Source organism: Salvelinus fontinalis, chromosome 28, assembly GCF_029448725.1.
Source record: "Salvelinus fontinalis isolate EN_2023a chromosome 28, ASM2944872v1, whole genome shotgun sequence".
Lineage (NCBI taxonomy): Eukaryota > Metazoa > Chordata > Actinopteri > Salmoniformes > Salmonidae > Salvelinus > Salvelinus fontinalis.
Window position 1 is genome coordinate 48147132 of NC_074692.1, and position 16984 is coordinate 48164115.

Genomic DNA, 16984 nt, shown 5'->3' on the forward strand with positions numbered 1-16984 from the left:
CAGCTGTTGTATTCAGCATTTCACTGTAAGGTCTACACCTGTTGTATTCAGCATTTCACTGTAAGGTCTACTACACCTGTTGTATTCAGCATTTCACTGTGAGGTCTACTACACCTGTTGTATTCAGCATTTCACTGTGATGTCTACTACACCTGTTGTATTCAGCATTTCACTGTGAGGTCTACTACACCTGTTGTATTCAGCATTTCACTGTGAGGTCTACTACACCTGTTGTATTCAGCATTTCACTGTGAGGTCTACTACACCTGTTGTATTCAGCATTTCACTGTGAGGTCTACTACACCTGTTGTATTCAGCATTTCACTGTGAGGTCTACTACACCTGTTGTATTCAGCATTTCACTGTGAGGTCTACTACACCTGTTGTATTCAGCATTTCACTGTAAGGTCTACTACACCTGTTGTATTCAGCATTTCACTGTGAGGTCTACTACACCTGTTGTATTCAGCATTTCACTGTGAGGTCTACTACACCTGTTGTATTCAGCATTTCACTGTAAGGTCTACTACACCTGTTGTATTCAGCATTTCACTGTGAGGTCTACTACACCTGTTGTATTCAGCATTTCACTGTGAGGTCTACTACACCTGTTGTATTCAGCATTTCACTGTGAGGTCTACTACACCTGTTGTATTCAGCATTTCACTGTGAGGTCTACTACACCTGTTGTATTCAGCAGTTCACTGTGAGGTCTACTACACCTGTTGTATTCAGCATTTCACTGTGAGGTCTACTACACCTGTTGTATTCAGCATTTCACTGTGAGGTCTACTACACCTGTTGTATTCAGCATTTCACTGTGAGGTCTACTACACCTGTTGTAGTCAGTGTCATACAATATTTTGATTTGATTCAAAGTTTGATAACAGACTGACGGTCGGTGTTGTTTATGTCCACATTCTGTTACCAACAGGAACATCTGCACTGTTCTTCAAGTTAATGTGTTTTTGTCACATTTTCTGTGGAAATTGTTAGACGTAGTCCTTGTGCATAGAGTATGGTTTGTTTAACGTTGCAATCATTGGTTTTCGTTTTGAAATCTTGGAATTGCCCCCATCTCCAACCCTAACCCTCTCACTCCCACCTCTTCTTTGTTCTCTCCTCTCTCCCCTCCCCTCCTCCCTCTCTCCCCTTCGTCTCCTCCCTCTCTCCCCTTCCTCTCCTCCCTCTCTCCCCTTCCCCTCCTCCCTCTCTCCCCTTCCTCTCCTCCCTCTCTCCCCTTCCCCTCCTCCCTCTCTCCCCTTCCTCTCCTCCCTCTCTCCCCTTCCCCTCCTCTCCTCTCTCCCCTTCCTCTCCTCCCTCTCTCCCCTTCCTCTCCTCCCTCTCTCCCCTTCCCCTCCTCCCTCTCTCCCCTTCCCCTCCTCCCTCTCTCCCCTCCTCCCTCTCTCCCCCTCCTCTCCTCCCTCTCTCCCGCCCTCCTCTCCTCTCCTCTCCTCTCTCCCCTTCCCCTCCTCCCTCTCTCCCCCTCCTCTCCTCCCTCTCTCCCGCCCTCCTCTCCTCCCTCTCTCCCCTTCCTCTCCTCCCTCTCTCCCCTTCCCCTTCCCCTCCTCTCCTCTCTCCCCTTCCCCTCCTCCCTCTCTCCCCTTCCTCTCCTCCCTCTCTCCCCTTCCCCTTCCCCTCCTCTCCTCTCTCCCCTTCCCCTCCTCCCTCTCCTCCCTCTCTCCCCTTCCCCTCCTCCTTCTCTCCCTCTCCTCTCTCAGCCTATCTCCCGTTGGTGTTCTGTAAACTGCTGGATTTGATTAGTGTGTGTTCTACTTTTGTTCATTCCCTGTCGCCAGAACACAATGTACTAAAACTACTTTAAAACAGCGTACAGATGAACTAACGTCAACGATGGCTTTACCAATGTTTACTGCAGCTCGTTGATTGTGTTAGAAAAGGCCCAGAAATGGTGAGTGTGTGTCCGTTATAACATAGTTTCTCTACAGCCACATAGTTTCAGCCTGACTCAACCTCTCCTCAGTAAAATAATTTGCTCCCTCTTTCTATTTTTCTCCCTCTCTCTCTCCCTCGCTCTCTTTCCCTCCCTCTCTCTCTTTCTCTCTTTCCCTCCCTCTCTCTCTTTCTCTCTTTCCCTCCCTCCCTCTCCCTCTCGCTCTCGCGCTTTCTCGCTCTCATTCCCTCCCTCTCTCCCTCTCCCTCTCTCTCTCTCTCATTCCCTCCCTCGCTCTCTTTTCCTCTCTCTCTTTCTCTCTCTGTCTTTCTCTCTTTCCCTCTCTCTCCCTCGCTCTCTTTCCCTCTCTCTTTCTCTTTCCCTCCCTCTCTCTCTCTCTCTCTCTTTCTATCTCTCTCTTTCTCTCTCTCTCTTTCTCTCTTTCCCTCTCTCTCCCTCGCTCTCTTTCCCTCTCTCTTTCTCTTTCCCTCCCTCTCTCTCTCTCTCTTTCTATCTCTCTCTTTCTCTCTCTCTCTCTTTCTCTCTCGCTCTCTCTCCCTCTCTCTCTCTCTTTCTCGCTCTCATACCTCGCTGGCAGAAGTATGTGAAACAGTTTATTGGTGTTTGAACCTGTAGCAGTGATCGTCTGTTGGGGATTGTACACCTAAACGTGCACCATTACCTGACACATGGGGTGCGTCTGAACTTGGTCCTGGTCAAAAGTAGAGCACTATATCAAATCAAAGTGGTCCCAGAAACAGATATGCAGGTGATATAGCAGGTGTAGCAAAATGCTTATGTTATTACTGTAGACTGTCTAGCAAATACAGAAATAGTCAACCAATCTAATACAAGAAATCAAGCGATTAACAATCCAAGTAGATATATTAGAGTGAGCTATGTGGAGAATACAGCTCTGTGGAGAATACAGCTCTGTGGAGAGTACAGCTCTGTGGAGAATACAGCTCTGTGGAGAATACAGCTCTGTGGAGAGTACAGCTCTGTGGAGAGTACAGCTCTGTGGAGAATACAGCTCTGTGGAGAGTACAGCTCTGTGGAGAGTACAGCTATGTGGAGAGTACAGCTCTGTGGAGAATACAGCTCTGTGGAGAGTACAGCTATGTGGAGAATACAGCTCTGTGGAGAGTACAGCTATGTGGAGAGTACAGCTCTGTGGAGAATACAGCTCTGTGGAGAATACAGCTCTGTGGAGAATACAGCTCTGTGGAGAGTACAGCTCTGTGGAGAGTACAGCTCTGTGGAGAATACAGCTCTGTGGAGAATACAGCTCTGTGGAGAATACAGCTCTGTGGAAGTCGGAAGTTTACATACACCTTGGCCAAATACATCTAAACTCAGTTTTTCACAATTCGTGACGATTCCTTAATCCTAGTAAAAATGCCCTGTCTTAGGTCAGTTAGGGTCACCACTTTGTTTAAAAAAAAAATTGAATTGAATTGGAAATTGCTCCCAAGGATGAACCAGACTTGTGGAGGTCTACAATTTTTTTTCTGAGGTCTTGGCTGATTATTTTATATTTTGCCATGATGTCAAGCAAAGAGGCACTGAGTTTGAAGGTAGGCCATGAAATACATCCACAGGTCCACCTCCAATTGACTGAGATGATGTCAATTAGCCTATCAGAAGCTTCTAAATCCATGACATCATTTTCTGGAATTTTCCAAGCTGTTTAAAGGCACAGTCAACTTAGTGTATGTAAACTTCTAACCCACTGGAATTGTGATACAGTGAATTACAAGTGAAATAATCTGTCTGTAAACAATTGTTGGAAAATGTACTTGTGTCATGCACAAAGTAGATGTTCTAACCGACTTGCCAAAACTATAGTTTGTTGACAAGAAATTTGTGGAGTGGTTGAAAAACGAGTTTTAATGACTCCAACCTAAGTGTATGTAAACTTCTGACTTCAACTTAACTTGGGGCATCAGACTCAAGGTGCAGGGCAGAGTACTTGGGAGGTAGCCGGCAAGTGATGGCTGTTTAACAGTCTGATGGTAATAGAAGCTGTTTAACAGTCTGATGGTAATAGAAGCTGTTCAACAGTCTGATGGTAATAGAAGCTGTTCAACAGTCTGATGGTAATAGAAGCTGTTCAACAGTCTGATGGTGATAGAAGCTGTTCAACAGTCTGATGGTGATAGAAGCTGTTCAACAGTCTGATGGTGATAGAAGCTGTTCAACAGTCTGATGGTAATAGAAGCTGTTCAACAGTCTGATGGTGATAGAAGCTGTTCAACAGTCTGATGGTGATAGAAGCTGTTCAACAGTCTGATGGTAATAGAAGCTGTTCAACAGTCTGATGGTAATAGAAGCTGTTCAACAGTCTGATGGTAATAGAAGCTGTTCAACAGTCTGATGGTGATAGAAGCTGTTCAACAGTCTGATGGTAATAGAAGCTGTTCAACAGTCTGATGGTAATAGAAGCTGTTCAACAGTCTGATGGTAATAGAAGCTGTTCAACAGTCTGATGGTAATAGAAGCTGTTCAACAGTCTGATGGTAATAGAAGCTGTTCAACAGTCTGATGGTGATAGAAGCTGTTCAACAGTCTGATGGTAATAGAAGCTGTTCAACAGTCTGATGGTGATAGAAGCTGTTCAACAGTCTGATGGTAATAGAAGCTGTTCAACAGTCTGATGGTAATAGAAGCTGTTCAACAGTCTGATGGTAATAGAAGCTGTTCAACAGTCTGATGGTGATAGAAGCTGTTCAACAGTCTGATGGTGATAGAAGCTGTTCAACAGTCTGATGGTGATAGAAGCTGTTCAACAGTCTGATGGTGATAGAAGCTGTTCAACAGTCTGATGGTAATAGAAGCTGTTCAACAGTCTGATGGTGATAGAAGCTGTTCAACAGTCTGATGGTGATAGAAGCTGTTCAACAGTCTGATGGTGATAGAAGCTGTTTAACAGTCTGATGGTCTGGTAATAGAAGCTGTTCAACAGTCTGATGGTCTGGTAATAGAAGCTGTTCATCAGTCTGATGGTGATAGAAGCTGTTCAACAGTCTGATGGTGATAGAAGCTGTTCAACAGTCTGATGGTAATAGAAGCTGTTCAACAGTCTGATGGTAATAGAAGCTGTTCAACAGTCTGATGGTCTGGTAATAGAAGCTGTTCAACAGTCTGATGGTCTGGTAATAGAAGCTGTTCAACAGTCTGATGGTCTGGTAATAGAAGCTGTTCAACAGTCTGATGGTCTGGTAATAGAAGCTGTTCAACAGTCTGATGGTCTGGTAATAGAAGCTGTTCAACAGTCTGATGGTAATAGATGCTGTTCAACAGTCTGATGGTAATAGAAGCTGTTTAACAGTCTGATGGTGATAGAAGCTGTTCAACAGTCTGATGGTCTGGTGATAGAAGCTGTTCAACAGTCTGATGGTGATAGAAGCTGTTCAACAGTCTGATGGTAATAGAAGCTGTTCAACAGTCTGATGGTAATAGAAGCTGTTCAACAGTCTGATGGTAATAGAAGCTGTTCAACAGTCTGATGGTAATAGAAGCTGTTCAACAGTCTGATGGTAATAGAAGCTGTTCAACAGTCTGATGGTAATAGAAGCTGTTCAACAGTCTGATGGTAATAGAAGCTGTTCAACAGTCTGATGGTGATAGAAGCTGTTCAACAGTCTGATGGTAATAGAAGCTGTTCAACAGTCTGATGGTGATAGAAGCTGTTCAACAGTCTGATGGTGATAGAAGCTGTTCAACAGTCTGATGGTAATAGAAGCTGTTCAACAGTCTGATGGTAATAGAAGCTGTTCAACAGTCTGATGGTAATAGAAGCTGTTCAACAGTCTGATGGTGATAGAAGCTGTTCAACAGTCTGATGGTGATAGAAGCTGTTCAACAGTCTGATGGTAATAGAAGCTGTTCAACAGTCTGATGGTGATAGAAGCGGTTCAACAGTCTGATGGTCTGGTAATAGAAGCGGTTCAACAGTCTGTCTGATGGTAATAGAAGCTGTTCAACAGTCTGATGGTGATAGAAGCGGTTCAACAGTCTGATGGTCTGGTAATAGAAGCGGTTCAACAGTCTGATGGTCTGGTAATAGAAGCGGTTCAACAGTCTGATGGTCTGGTAATAGAAGCTGTTCAACAGTCTGATGGTGATAGAAGCGGTTCAACAGTCTGATGGTCTGGTAATAGAAGCGGTTCAACAGTCTGTCTGATGGTAATAGAAGCTGTTCAACAGTCTGATGGTCTGGTAATAGAAGCTGTTCAACAGTCTGATGGTAATAGAAGCTGTTCAACAGTCTGATGGTAATAGAAGCTGTTCAACAGTCTGATGGTAATAGAAGCTGTTCAACAGTCTGATGGTAATAGAAGCTGTTCAACAGTCTGATGGTGATAGAAGCTGTTCAACAGTCTGATGGTGATAGAAGCGGTTCAACAGTCTGATGGTAATAGAAGCGGTTCAACAGTCTGATGGTAATAGAAGCCGTTCAACAGTCTGATGGTGATAGAAGCGGTTCAACAGTCTGATGGTAATAGAAGCTGTTCAACAGTCTGATGGTAATAGAAGCTGTTCAACAGTCTGATGGTGATAGAAGCTGTTCAACAGTCTGATGGTGATAGAAGCTGTTCAACAGTCTGATGGTAATAGAAGCTGTTCAACAGTCTGATGGTAATAGAAGCTGTTCAACAGTCTGATGGTGATAGAAGCTGTTCAACAGTCTGATGGTAATAGAAGCTGTTCAACAGTCTGATGGTAATAGAAGCTGTTCAACAGTCTGATGGTAATAGAAGCTGTTCAACAGTCTGATGGTGATAGAAGCTGTTCAACAGTCTGATGGTAATAGAAGCTGTTCAACAGTCTGATGGTAATAGAAGCTGTTCAACAGTCTGATGGTAATAGAAGCTGTTCAACAGTCTGATGGTGATAGAAGCTGTTCAACAGTCTGATGGTAATAGAAGCTGTTCAACAGTCTGATGGTAATAGAAGCTGTTCAACAGTCTGATGGTGATAGAAGCTGTTCAACAGTCTGATGGTGATAGAAGCTGTTCAACAGTCTGATGGTGATAGAAGCTGTTCAACAGTCTGATGGTAATAGAAGCTGTTCAACAGTCTGATGGTAATAGAAGCTGTTCAACAGTCTGATGGTAATAGAAGCTGTTCAACAGTCTGATGGTGATAGAAGCTGTTCAACAGTCTGATGGTAATAGAAGCTGTTCAACAGTCTGATGGTAATAGAAGCTGTTCAACAGTCTGATGGTGATAGAAGCTGTTCAACAGTCTGATGGTAATAGAAGCTGTTCAACAGTCTGATGGTCTGGTAATAGAAGCTGTTCAACAGTCTTATGGCAATAGAAGCTGTTCAACAGTCTGATGGTAATAGAAGCTGTTCAACAGTCTGATGGTGATAGAAGCTGTTTAACAGTCTGATGGTCTGGTAATAGAAGCTGTTCAACAGTCTTATGGTGATAGAAGCTGTTCAACAGTCTGATGGTCTGGTAATAGAAGCTGTTTAACAGTCTGATGGTAATAGAAGCTGTTCAACAGTCTGATGGTCTGGTAATAGAAGCTGTTCAACAGTCTGATGGTCTGGTAATAGAAGCTGTTCAACAGTCTGATGGTCTGGTAATAGAAGCTGTTCAACAGTCTGATGGTCTGGTAATAGAAGCTGTTCAACAGTCTGATGGTCTGGTAATAGAAGCTGTTCAACAGTCTGATGGTAATAGATGCTGTTCAACAGTCTGATGGTAATAGAAGCTGTTTAACAGTCTGATGGTGATAGAAGCTGTTCAACAGTCTGATGGTCTGGTGATAGAAGCTGTTCAACAGTCTGATGGTGATAGAAGCTGTTCAACAGTCTGATGGTAATAGAAGCTGTTCAACAGTCTGATGGTAATAGAAGCTGTTCAACAGTCTGATGGTAATAGAAGCTGTTCAACAGTCTGATGGTAATAGAAGCTGTTCAACAGTCTGATGGTAATAGAAGCTGTTCAACAGTCTGATGGTAATAGAAGCTGTTCAACAGTCTGATGGTAATAGAAGCTGTTCAACAGTCTGATGGTAATAGAAGCTGTTCAACAGTCTGATGGTGATAGAAGCTGTTCAACAGTCTGATGGTAATAGAAGCTGTTCAACAGTCTGATGGTGATAGAAGCTGTTCAACAGTCTGATGGTGATAGAAGCTGTTCAACAGTCTGATGGTAATAGAAGCTGTTCAACAGTCTGATGGTAATAGAAGCTGTTCAACAGTCTGATGGTAATAGAAGCTGTTCAACAGTCTGATGGTGATAGAAGCTGTTCAACAGTCTGATGGTGATAGAAGCTGTTCAACAGTCTGATGGTAATAGAAGCTGTTCAACAGTCTGATGGTGATAGAAGCGGTTCAACAGTCTGATGGTCTGGTAATAGAAGCGGTTCAACAGTCTGTCTGATGGTAATAGAAGCTGTTCAACAGTCTGATGGTGATAGAAGCGGTTCAACAGTCTGATGGTCTGGTAATAGAAGCGGTTCAACAGTCTGATGGTCTGGTAATAGAAGCGGTTCAACAGTCTGATGGTCTGGTAATAGAAGCTGTTCAACAGTCTGATGGTGATAGAAGCGGTTCAACAGTCTGATGGTCTGGTAATAGAAGCGGTTCAACAGTCTGTCTGATGGTAATAGAAGCTGTTCAACAGTCTGATGGTCTGGTAATAGAAGCTGTTCAACAGTCTGATGGTAATAGAAGCTGTTCAACAGTCTGATGGTCTGGTAATAGAAGCTGTTCAACAGTCTGATGGTAATAGAAGCTGTTCAACAGTCTGATGGTAATAGAAGCTGTTCAACAGTCTGATGGTAATAGAAGCTGTTCAACAGTCTGATGGTAATAGAAGCTGTTCAACAGTCTGATGGTGATAGAAGCTGTTCAACAGTCTGATGGTGATAGAAGCGGTTCAACAGTCTGATGGTAATAGAAGCGGTTCAACAGTCTGATGGTAATAGAAGCCGTTCAACAGTCTGATGGTGATAGAAGCGGTTCAACAGTCTGATGGTAATAGAAGCTGTTCAACAGTCTGATGGTAATAGAAGCTGTTCAACAGTCTGATGGTGATAGAAGCTGTTCAACAGTCTGATGGTGATAGAAGCTGTTCAACAGTCTGATGGTAATAGAAGCTGTTCAACAGTCTGATGGTAATAGAAGCTGTTCAACAGTCTGATGGTGATAGAAGCTGTTCAACAGTCTGATGGTAATAGAAGCTGTTCAACAGTCTGATGGTAATAGAAGCTGTTCAACAGTCTGATGGTAATAGAAGCTGTTCAACAGTCTGATGGTGATAGAAGCTGTTCAACAGTCTGATGGTAATAGAAGCTGTTCAACAGTCTGATGGTAATAGAAGCTGTTCAACAGTCTGATGGTAATAGAAGCTGTTCAACAGTCTGATGGTGATAGAAGCTGTTCAACAGTCTGATGGTAATAGAAGCTGTTCAACAGTCTGATGGTAATAGAAGCTGTTCAACAGTCTGATGGTGATAGAAGCTGTTCAACAGTCTGATGGTGATAGAAGCTGTTCAACAGTCTGATGGTGATAGAAGCTGTTCAACAGTCTGATGGTAATAGAAGCTGTTCAACAGTCTGATGGTAATAGAAGCTGTTCAACAGTCTGATGGTAATAGAAGCTGTTCAACAGTCTGATGGTGATAGAAGCTGTTCAACAGTCTGATGGTAATAGAAGCTGTTCAACAGTCTGATGGTAATAGAAGCTGTTCAACAGTCTGATGGTGATAGAAGCTGTTCAACAGTCTGATGGTAATAGAAGCTGTTCAACAGTCTGATGGTCTGGTAATAGAAGCTGTTCAACAGTCTTATGGCAATAGAAGCTGTTCAACAGTCTGATGGTAATAGAAGCTGTTCAACAGTCTGATGGTGATAGAAGCTGTTTAACAGTCTGATGGTCTGGTAATAGAAGCTGTTCAACAGTCTTATGGTGATAGAAGCTGTTCAACAGTCTGATGGTCTGGTAATAGAAGCTGTTTAACAGTCTGATGGTAATAGAAGCTGTTCAACAGTCTGATGGTAATAGAAGCTGTTTAACAGTCTGATGGTAATAGAAGCTGTTCAACAGTCTGATGGTAATAGAAGCTGTTCAACAGTCTGATGGTGATAGAAGCTGTTCATCAGTCTGATGGTGATAGAAGCTGTTCAACAGTCTGGTGGTAATAGAAGCTGTTCAACAGTCTGATGGTCTGGTAATAGAAGCTGTTCAACAGTCTGATGGTAATAGAAGCTGTTCATCAGTCTGATGGTGATAGAAGCTGTTCAACAGTCTGATGGTGATAGAAGCTGTTCAACAGTCTGATGGTGATAGAAGCAGTTCAACAGTCTGATGGTGATAGAAGCTGTTCAACAGTCTGATGGTAATAGAAGCTGTTCAACAGTCTGATGGTGATAGAAGCTGTTCAACAGTCTGATGGTAATAGAAGCTGTTCAACAGTCTGATGGTCTGGTAATAGAAGCTGTTTAACAGTCTGATGGTAATAGAAGCTGTTCAACAGTCTGATGGTCTGGTAATAGAAGCTGTTCAACAGTCTGATGGTAATAGAAGCTGTTCAACAGTCTGATGGTAATAGAAGCTGTTCAACAGTCTGATGGTAATAGAAGCTGTTCAACAGTCTGATGGTAATAGAAGCTGTTCAACAGTCTGATGGTAATAGAAGCTGTTTAACAGTCTGATGGTAATAGCAGCTGTTCAACAGTCTGATGGTTATAGAAGCTGTTCAACAGTCTGATGGTCTGGTAATAGAAGCTGCTCAACAGTCTGATGGTAATAGCAGCTGTTCAACAGTCTGATGGTGATAGAAGCGGTTCAACAGTCTGATGGTGATAGAAGCTGTTCAACAGTCTGATGGTAATAGAAGCTGTTCAACAGTCTGATGGTAATAGAAGCTGTTCTACAGTCTGATGGTAATAGAAGCTGTTCAACAGTCTGATGGTAATAGAAGCTGTTCAACAGTCTGATGGTAATAGAAGCTGTTCAACAGTCTGATGGTAATAGAAGCTGTTCAACAGTCTGATGGTAATAGAAGCTGTTCAACAGTCTGATGGTGATAGAAGCTGTTCAACAGTCTGATGGTAATAGAAGCTGTTCAACAGTCTGATGGTGATAGAAGCTGTTCAACAGTCTGATGGTAATAGAAGCTGTTCAACAGTCTGATGGTAATAGAAGCTGTTCAACAGTCTGATGGTAATAGAAGCTGTTCAACAGTCTGATGGTGATAGAAGCTGTTCAACAGTCTGATGGTAATAGAAGCTGTTCAACAGTCTGATGGTGATAGAAGCTGTTCAACAGTCTGATGGTCTGGTAATAGAAGCTGTTCAACAGTCTGATGGTAATAGAAGCTATTGAACAGTCTGATGGTCTGGTAATAGAAGCTGTTCAACAGTCTGATGGTAATAGAAGCTGTTCAACAGTCTGATGGTGATAGAAGCTGTTCAACAGTCTGATGGTAATAGAAGCTGTTCAACAGTCTGATGGTAATAGAAGCTGTTCAACAGTCTGATGGTAATAGAAGCTGTTCAACAGTCTGATGGTCTGGTAATAGAAGCTGTTCAACAGTCTGATGGTCTGGTAATAGAAGCTGTTCAACAGTCTGATGGTAATAGAAGCTATTGAACAGTCTGATGGTCTGGTAATAGAAGCTGTTCAACAGTCTGATGGTAATAGAAGCTGTTCAACAGTCTGATGGTGATAGAAGCTGTTCAACAGTCTGATGGTAATAGAAGCTGTTCAACAGTCTGATGGTGATAGAAGCTGTTCAACAGTCTGATGGTGATAATGTTCTTCTCATAGAGAGGGGTGTTAATGTTCTTCTCTTCTTCCCGTAGAGAGGGGTGTTAATGTTCTTCTCTTCTTCTCATAGAGAGGGGTGTTAATGTTCTTCTCTTCTTCCCGTAGAGAGGGGTGTTAATGTTCTTCTCTTCTTCCCGTAGAGAGGGGTGTTAATGGTCTTCTCTTCTTCCCGTAGAGAGGGGTGTTAATGGTCTTCTCTTCTTCCCGTAGAGAGGGGTGTTAATGTTCTTCTCTTCTTCCCGTAGAGAGGGGTGTTAATGGTCTTCTCTTCTTCCCGTAGAGAGGGGTGTTAATGGTCTTCTCTTCTTCCCGTAGAGAGAGGAGAGAGGTCTGTCAGCAGCAGTACTGAGGCCACACCCCCATATGGCTACCAGCTAGACCTGGACTTCCTGAAGTATGTGGACGACATACAGCGTGGCAACACCATCAAGAGGCTGAACATCCAGCGGAAAGCCAGGCCTGTCCGGCCGGCGGCGGGGCCCGTGCCCAGGGGAGGTTGCTCTGGTGGGGGCAGTGTGTACAGCGGGCAGGGCCATGCTGAATGGACCTCCACAGGCTCCCTACCCTCCTCCAGTGAAGAGGCACAGCAGAGTCCCCTCTTCTACCCCTCCCCACAGCATCACCCGCCCCCCACCCTGATTTACCACGCCCATGCCCCTCTCCCATCCTGTGAGCCTCCCCTTCCTCCCCTACCCCCCGAGGGCTACCTGAGCCTCCCCGCCGAACCCCCTCAACGGCCCCAGCCCCCCTCTCCGTGGGAGCCTCCCCTCCTCAACCCCCAGGTTGAGAAGACCCTGATGGAGACGAGGAGGAGGTTAGAACAGGATCGCCTCCTCATGCAGCCCCCCTCCCCCTCCGGACCCCCAAGCCCTGCTCCTCGCCACCGCCTGGCGTCCTTCGGAGGGATGGAGGGGTCCAGCACCTCCCTGTTCTCCCCTAGCACCCCCCAGTCCCTGCTGCCCAACGGGGGTGGAGGTAGTGGAGAGTACAACCCCTACTACACTTCCATGGGTTCCTCTATCCACCACAGCCCCATGTCCTCAGGCATGACCACGCCGGCCAGCAACGTGTCTCCGTTCCACCTGCAGCACATCCGAGAGCAGATGGTGGTGGCCCTGCGGAGGCTGAAGGAGCTCGAGGAGAAGGTGAAGACCATACCTGTTCTGCAGGTGAGGATAGCCGTGCTGCAGGAGGAGAAGAGACAGATGACCTGTCAGAAGAACCAGAGGCTGGGGGTGGGGGGGGGGTTCAGGAAGAGGTCCTATAGCGTGGGCAGTGCTGACCAGCTGGACCCCCAGACACACACCCTGCAGACCCAGGAGCTGCACATCATGGAGCCAGAGGGCCAGGAGGGTCAGGGCCATAGTCAGAGTACCAAGGGGATGGAGGAGTTCAGGAGGCTGGCTGCAGAGGTCCGAGCCCTGGGGGAGAACAGCCAGGAGCAAGGCTCTCACCAGGCCAGGCAGACCCAGACCCACAACAACCAGCTCACCTCCACGGCAGTCGGCCCAGATGAGAACATGAACGACGCCACGGAGGTCGCCCAGAGGAAGTCGCCGGTGATGACGACGGTACAACAACGACACTTCTACCGTGACGTCGGAATGGCGACGGAGCAGCGTGAGACGCGCAGTGCTGGGACGGGGGTGACGGAAGCCATGTTGGGCGTGACCAGCGAGGTAGAGGCAGAGTTAGACTTGCAGCAGCAGACCATCGAGGCCCTGAAGGAGAAGATCTACCGGCTAGAGGTGGACCTGAGAGAGACCACCCACCTGATGGAGATGTCCAAGCTGAAGCTAGAGCTGCAGGCCGCTGGGGGAGCCAATAGGAAGAGGGCTGATAAAGGCTGCCAGGTGCGGCCAGACACCTACAGCATGGCCTGCCAGGCGCGGCCAGACACCCAGAGCACTGGCTCAGAGACCTGGAGAGTCCAGACAAACAGCCAGGGAGTGGGGAACCATCTAGAGACCAGCCATGCCTCCACAGGAGAGACCCTCCACACTGTAGGGGTAGGGGTGTCCTGTCAACCCAGCCTGAGACACACTGCTTCGGGACCTGACCTGCCTATGGAGAGATGGCTGGTGCAGGAGAGGGTAGAGGTGCAGGACCAGTGTGTGGGTAGGCAGTTGGAGGTGTGTGACCAGGGGGTGGGTGTGGAGGTGGGGCTGTGTGACCAGGGGGTGAACACTGATGGGGAAGTAGACAGTCTAGAGCTGTGCAAGTCCCGGGAGACAGAGGCCAGGGAGAGGGAGAGCAGGTCGGTGGGCGTTGAGGAGTGTTCTAGAGACGTCGCTGTCAGACAGCTGGGGACTAACCCTGTCCTGGGCGCCACCACGGACTCTGCTGTCATGGTAACCCCAGACACAGCCTCCCAATACACCAGCACCCTACTGGAGACCGCTAGCCAACACACCAACACAGAGACAGTGGTGCTAGCTGACGGCTGTACCAACACTGCCCTGGTTCACACTGCTGAGAAACACACCAGCACGCTAACCAATCACACAAGGACTGTCGCTGTGGGCGAGGGGCTGGTCAAAGACCCACAGACCGTGCCCAAAACCAGGTACTTTTTCAATTAGATTCATTTAACAATTTAACAACACAATTTAACCACGTGGATGTAATACAATATATTTTAAATCGTGTTTTTTGAACACATAAAAGTGTAATCAAATGTTTCTATTGTGGTCGTTCTTAGGTCTATTGCCGTGGGAAACACAGTGGAGAGAGACTGCAGTCCAGAGGAGGCATGGTCGGCCCAGACCAAAGAGGTGGGCGTCGGCCTGGTCGGCATCCACACCAACTTCCTGGTCGGCCTGAAGACCCGGAACATTGCCTGTGGCCCCTCCCACCTGGACGGAACCGCTGTTGCCGAGGAGACCATTGCCGTGACGACTGTTGTACCACCCCAGGCCCAGGCCATACCACCACCCCAGCAGGTGGAGGGGGGTGCAGGACTAGACCACTACATAGAGAGGCTTCAGAAGCTACTTCAGGAACAACAGATGCTGTTGACTGAGAACTACAGTGAGCTGGCGGATGCTTTTGGACAGCCCTGCTCTTCTCAGTTCACCCACTTTGATTCTATCAACAGCCAGCTGGTCAACACTCTGACGTCTATCAACTCTGTCATGAAGTATGGCAGTGCTGAGGATCTGAGGACACAGCGAGATATCAGCAGCCCCGCTACAGGTATGCCACACAGCAGGCCAGACAGACCATTTATCTACTGTTAGCCCGTTTTCTTCTCAGTCTGGTTTGTATTGACCCTGTTTACAGAGCTGGAAGACTAATAACACAGGCACATTCTAACATTATCGCTGTACTTTATAAATGCTATTTATTATCATGTTTTAGGAGGTTTATGTTTCGGTTAAGAATTCCTACAGGATAGCCTCAACATTTAGATCTTACCCAGAGCAACTTACAGTAGTGATACATTTTCGTACTGATCCCCCCCGTGGGAATTGAACCCACAACCCAAGACAGTATCACCAAAAACATTACTGTCCCTCACAACACTAAACACCTGGTGACAATTTGTATTTGTAATTTTTATGGATCCCCATTAGCTGCTGACAAGTCAGTCCAGCAGAAAGTAAGGCATTTATAGATCTTTAAAAGGATTACAATACATTCACAACAGATTTCATAACATATTAACTGTGTGCCCTCAGGCCTCTATTCAACTACCACATATCTACAGTACAAAATCCATGTGTACGTGTGTGTATAGTGGTGTATGTTATCTTGTGTGTGTGTATGCATGTGTCTGTGCCTATGTTTGTGTTGCTTCACAATCTCCGCTGTTCCATAAGGTGTATTTTTATCTGTTTTTTAAATCTGATTCTACTGCTGCATCAGTTACCTGATGTGGAATAGAGTTCCATGTAGTCATGGCTCTATGTAGTACTGTGGAATAGAGTTCCATGTAGTCGTGGCTCTATGTAGTACTGTGGAATAGAGTTCCATGTAGTCATGGCTCTATGTAGTACTGTGGAATAGAGTTCCATGTAGTCATGGCTCTATGTAGTACTGTGGAATAGAGTTCCATGTAGTCATGGCTCTATGTAGTACTGTGGAATAGAGTTCCATGTAGTCATGGCTCTATGTAGTACTGTGGAATAGAGTTCCATGTAGTCATGACTCTATGTAGTACTGTGGAATAGAGTTCCATGTAGTCATGGCTCTATGTAGTACTGTGGAATAGAGTTCCATGTAGTCATGGCTCTATGTAGTACTGTGGAATAGAGTTCCATGTAGTCATGGCTCTATGTAGTACTGTGGAATAGAGTTCCATGTAGTCATGGCTCTATGTAGTACTGTGGAATAGAGTTCCATGTAGTCATGGCTCTATGTAGTACTGTGGAATAGAGTTCCATGTAGTCATGGCTCTATGTAGTACTGTGGAATAGAGTTCCATGTAGTCATGGCTCTATGTAGTACTGTGGAATAGAGTTCCATGTAGTCATGGCTCTATGTAGTACTGTGGAATAGAGTTCCATGTAGTCATGGCTCTATGTAGTACTGTGGAATAGAGTTCCATGTAGTCATGGCTCTATGTAGTACTGTGGAATAGAGTTCCATGTAGTCATGGCTCTATGTAGTACTGTGGAATAGAGTTCCATGTAGTCATGGCTCTATGTAGTACTGTGGAATAGAGTTCCATGTAGTCATGGCTCTATGTAGTACTGTGGAATAGAGTTCCATGTAGTCATGGCTCTATGTAGTACTGTGGAATAGAGTTCCATGTAGTCATGGCTCTATGTAGTACTGTGGAATAGAGTTCCATGTAGTCATGGCTCTATGTAGTACTGTGTGTCTCCCATAGTCTGTTCTGGACTTGGGGATTGTGAAGAGACCTCTGGTGGCATGTCTTGTGGGGTTTGCATGGGTGTCTGAGCTGTGTGCCAGTAGTTTAGACAGACAGCTCGGTGCATTCAACATGTCAATACCTCTCACAAATACAAGTAGTTATCAAGTAAATTGCTCTTCCACTTTGAGTCAGGAGAGATTGACATGCATATTATTAATATTAGCTCTCTGTGTACATCCAAGGGCCAGCCGTGCTGCCCTGTTCTGAGCCAATTGTAAGTCCCTCTTTGTGGCACCTGACCAAACGACTGAACAGTAGTCCAGGTGAGACAAAACTAGGGCCTGTAGGACCTGCCTTGTTGATAGTGCTGTTAAGAAGGTATAAACTAGGGCCTGTAGGACCTGCCTTGTTGATAGTGTTGTTAAGAAGGTATAAACTAGGGCCTGTGGGACCTGCCTTGTTGATAGTGCTGTTAAG

General features: G+C 45.7%; 1 protein-coding gene across 4 annotated transcripts in view; it reads left to right on the plus strand.

The window, feature by feature from the left end:
* The window catches only part of kank1a (KN motif and ankyrin repeat domains 1a), a 383083-nt gene that overhangs the window by 213575 nt on the left and 152524 nt on the right, over positions 1-16984 (plus strand). For all 4 annotated transcript variants that reach the window (XM_055887878.1, XM_055887877.1, XM_055887880.1 and 1 more), the window contains 2 exons: positions 12004-14254; positions 14390-14883. In XM_055887878.1, the coding sequence (XP_055743853.1) occupies positions 12004-14254; positions 14390-14883 (2745 nt within the window). The remainder of the gene's footprint in view (positions 1-12003; positions 14255-14389; positions 14884-16984) is intronic.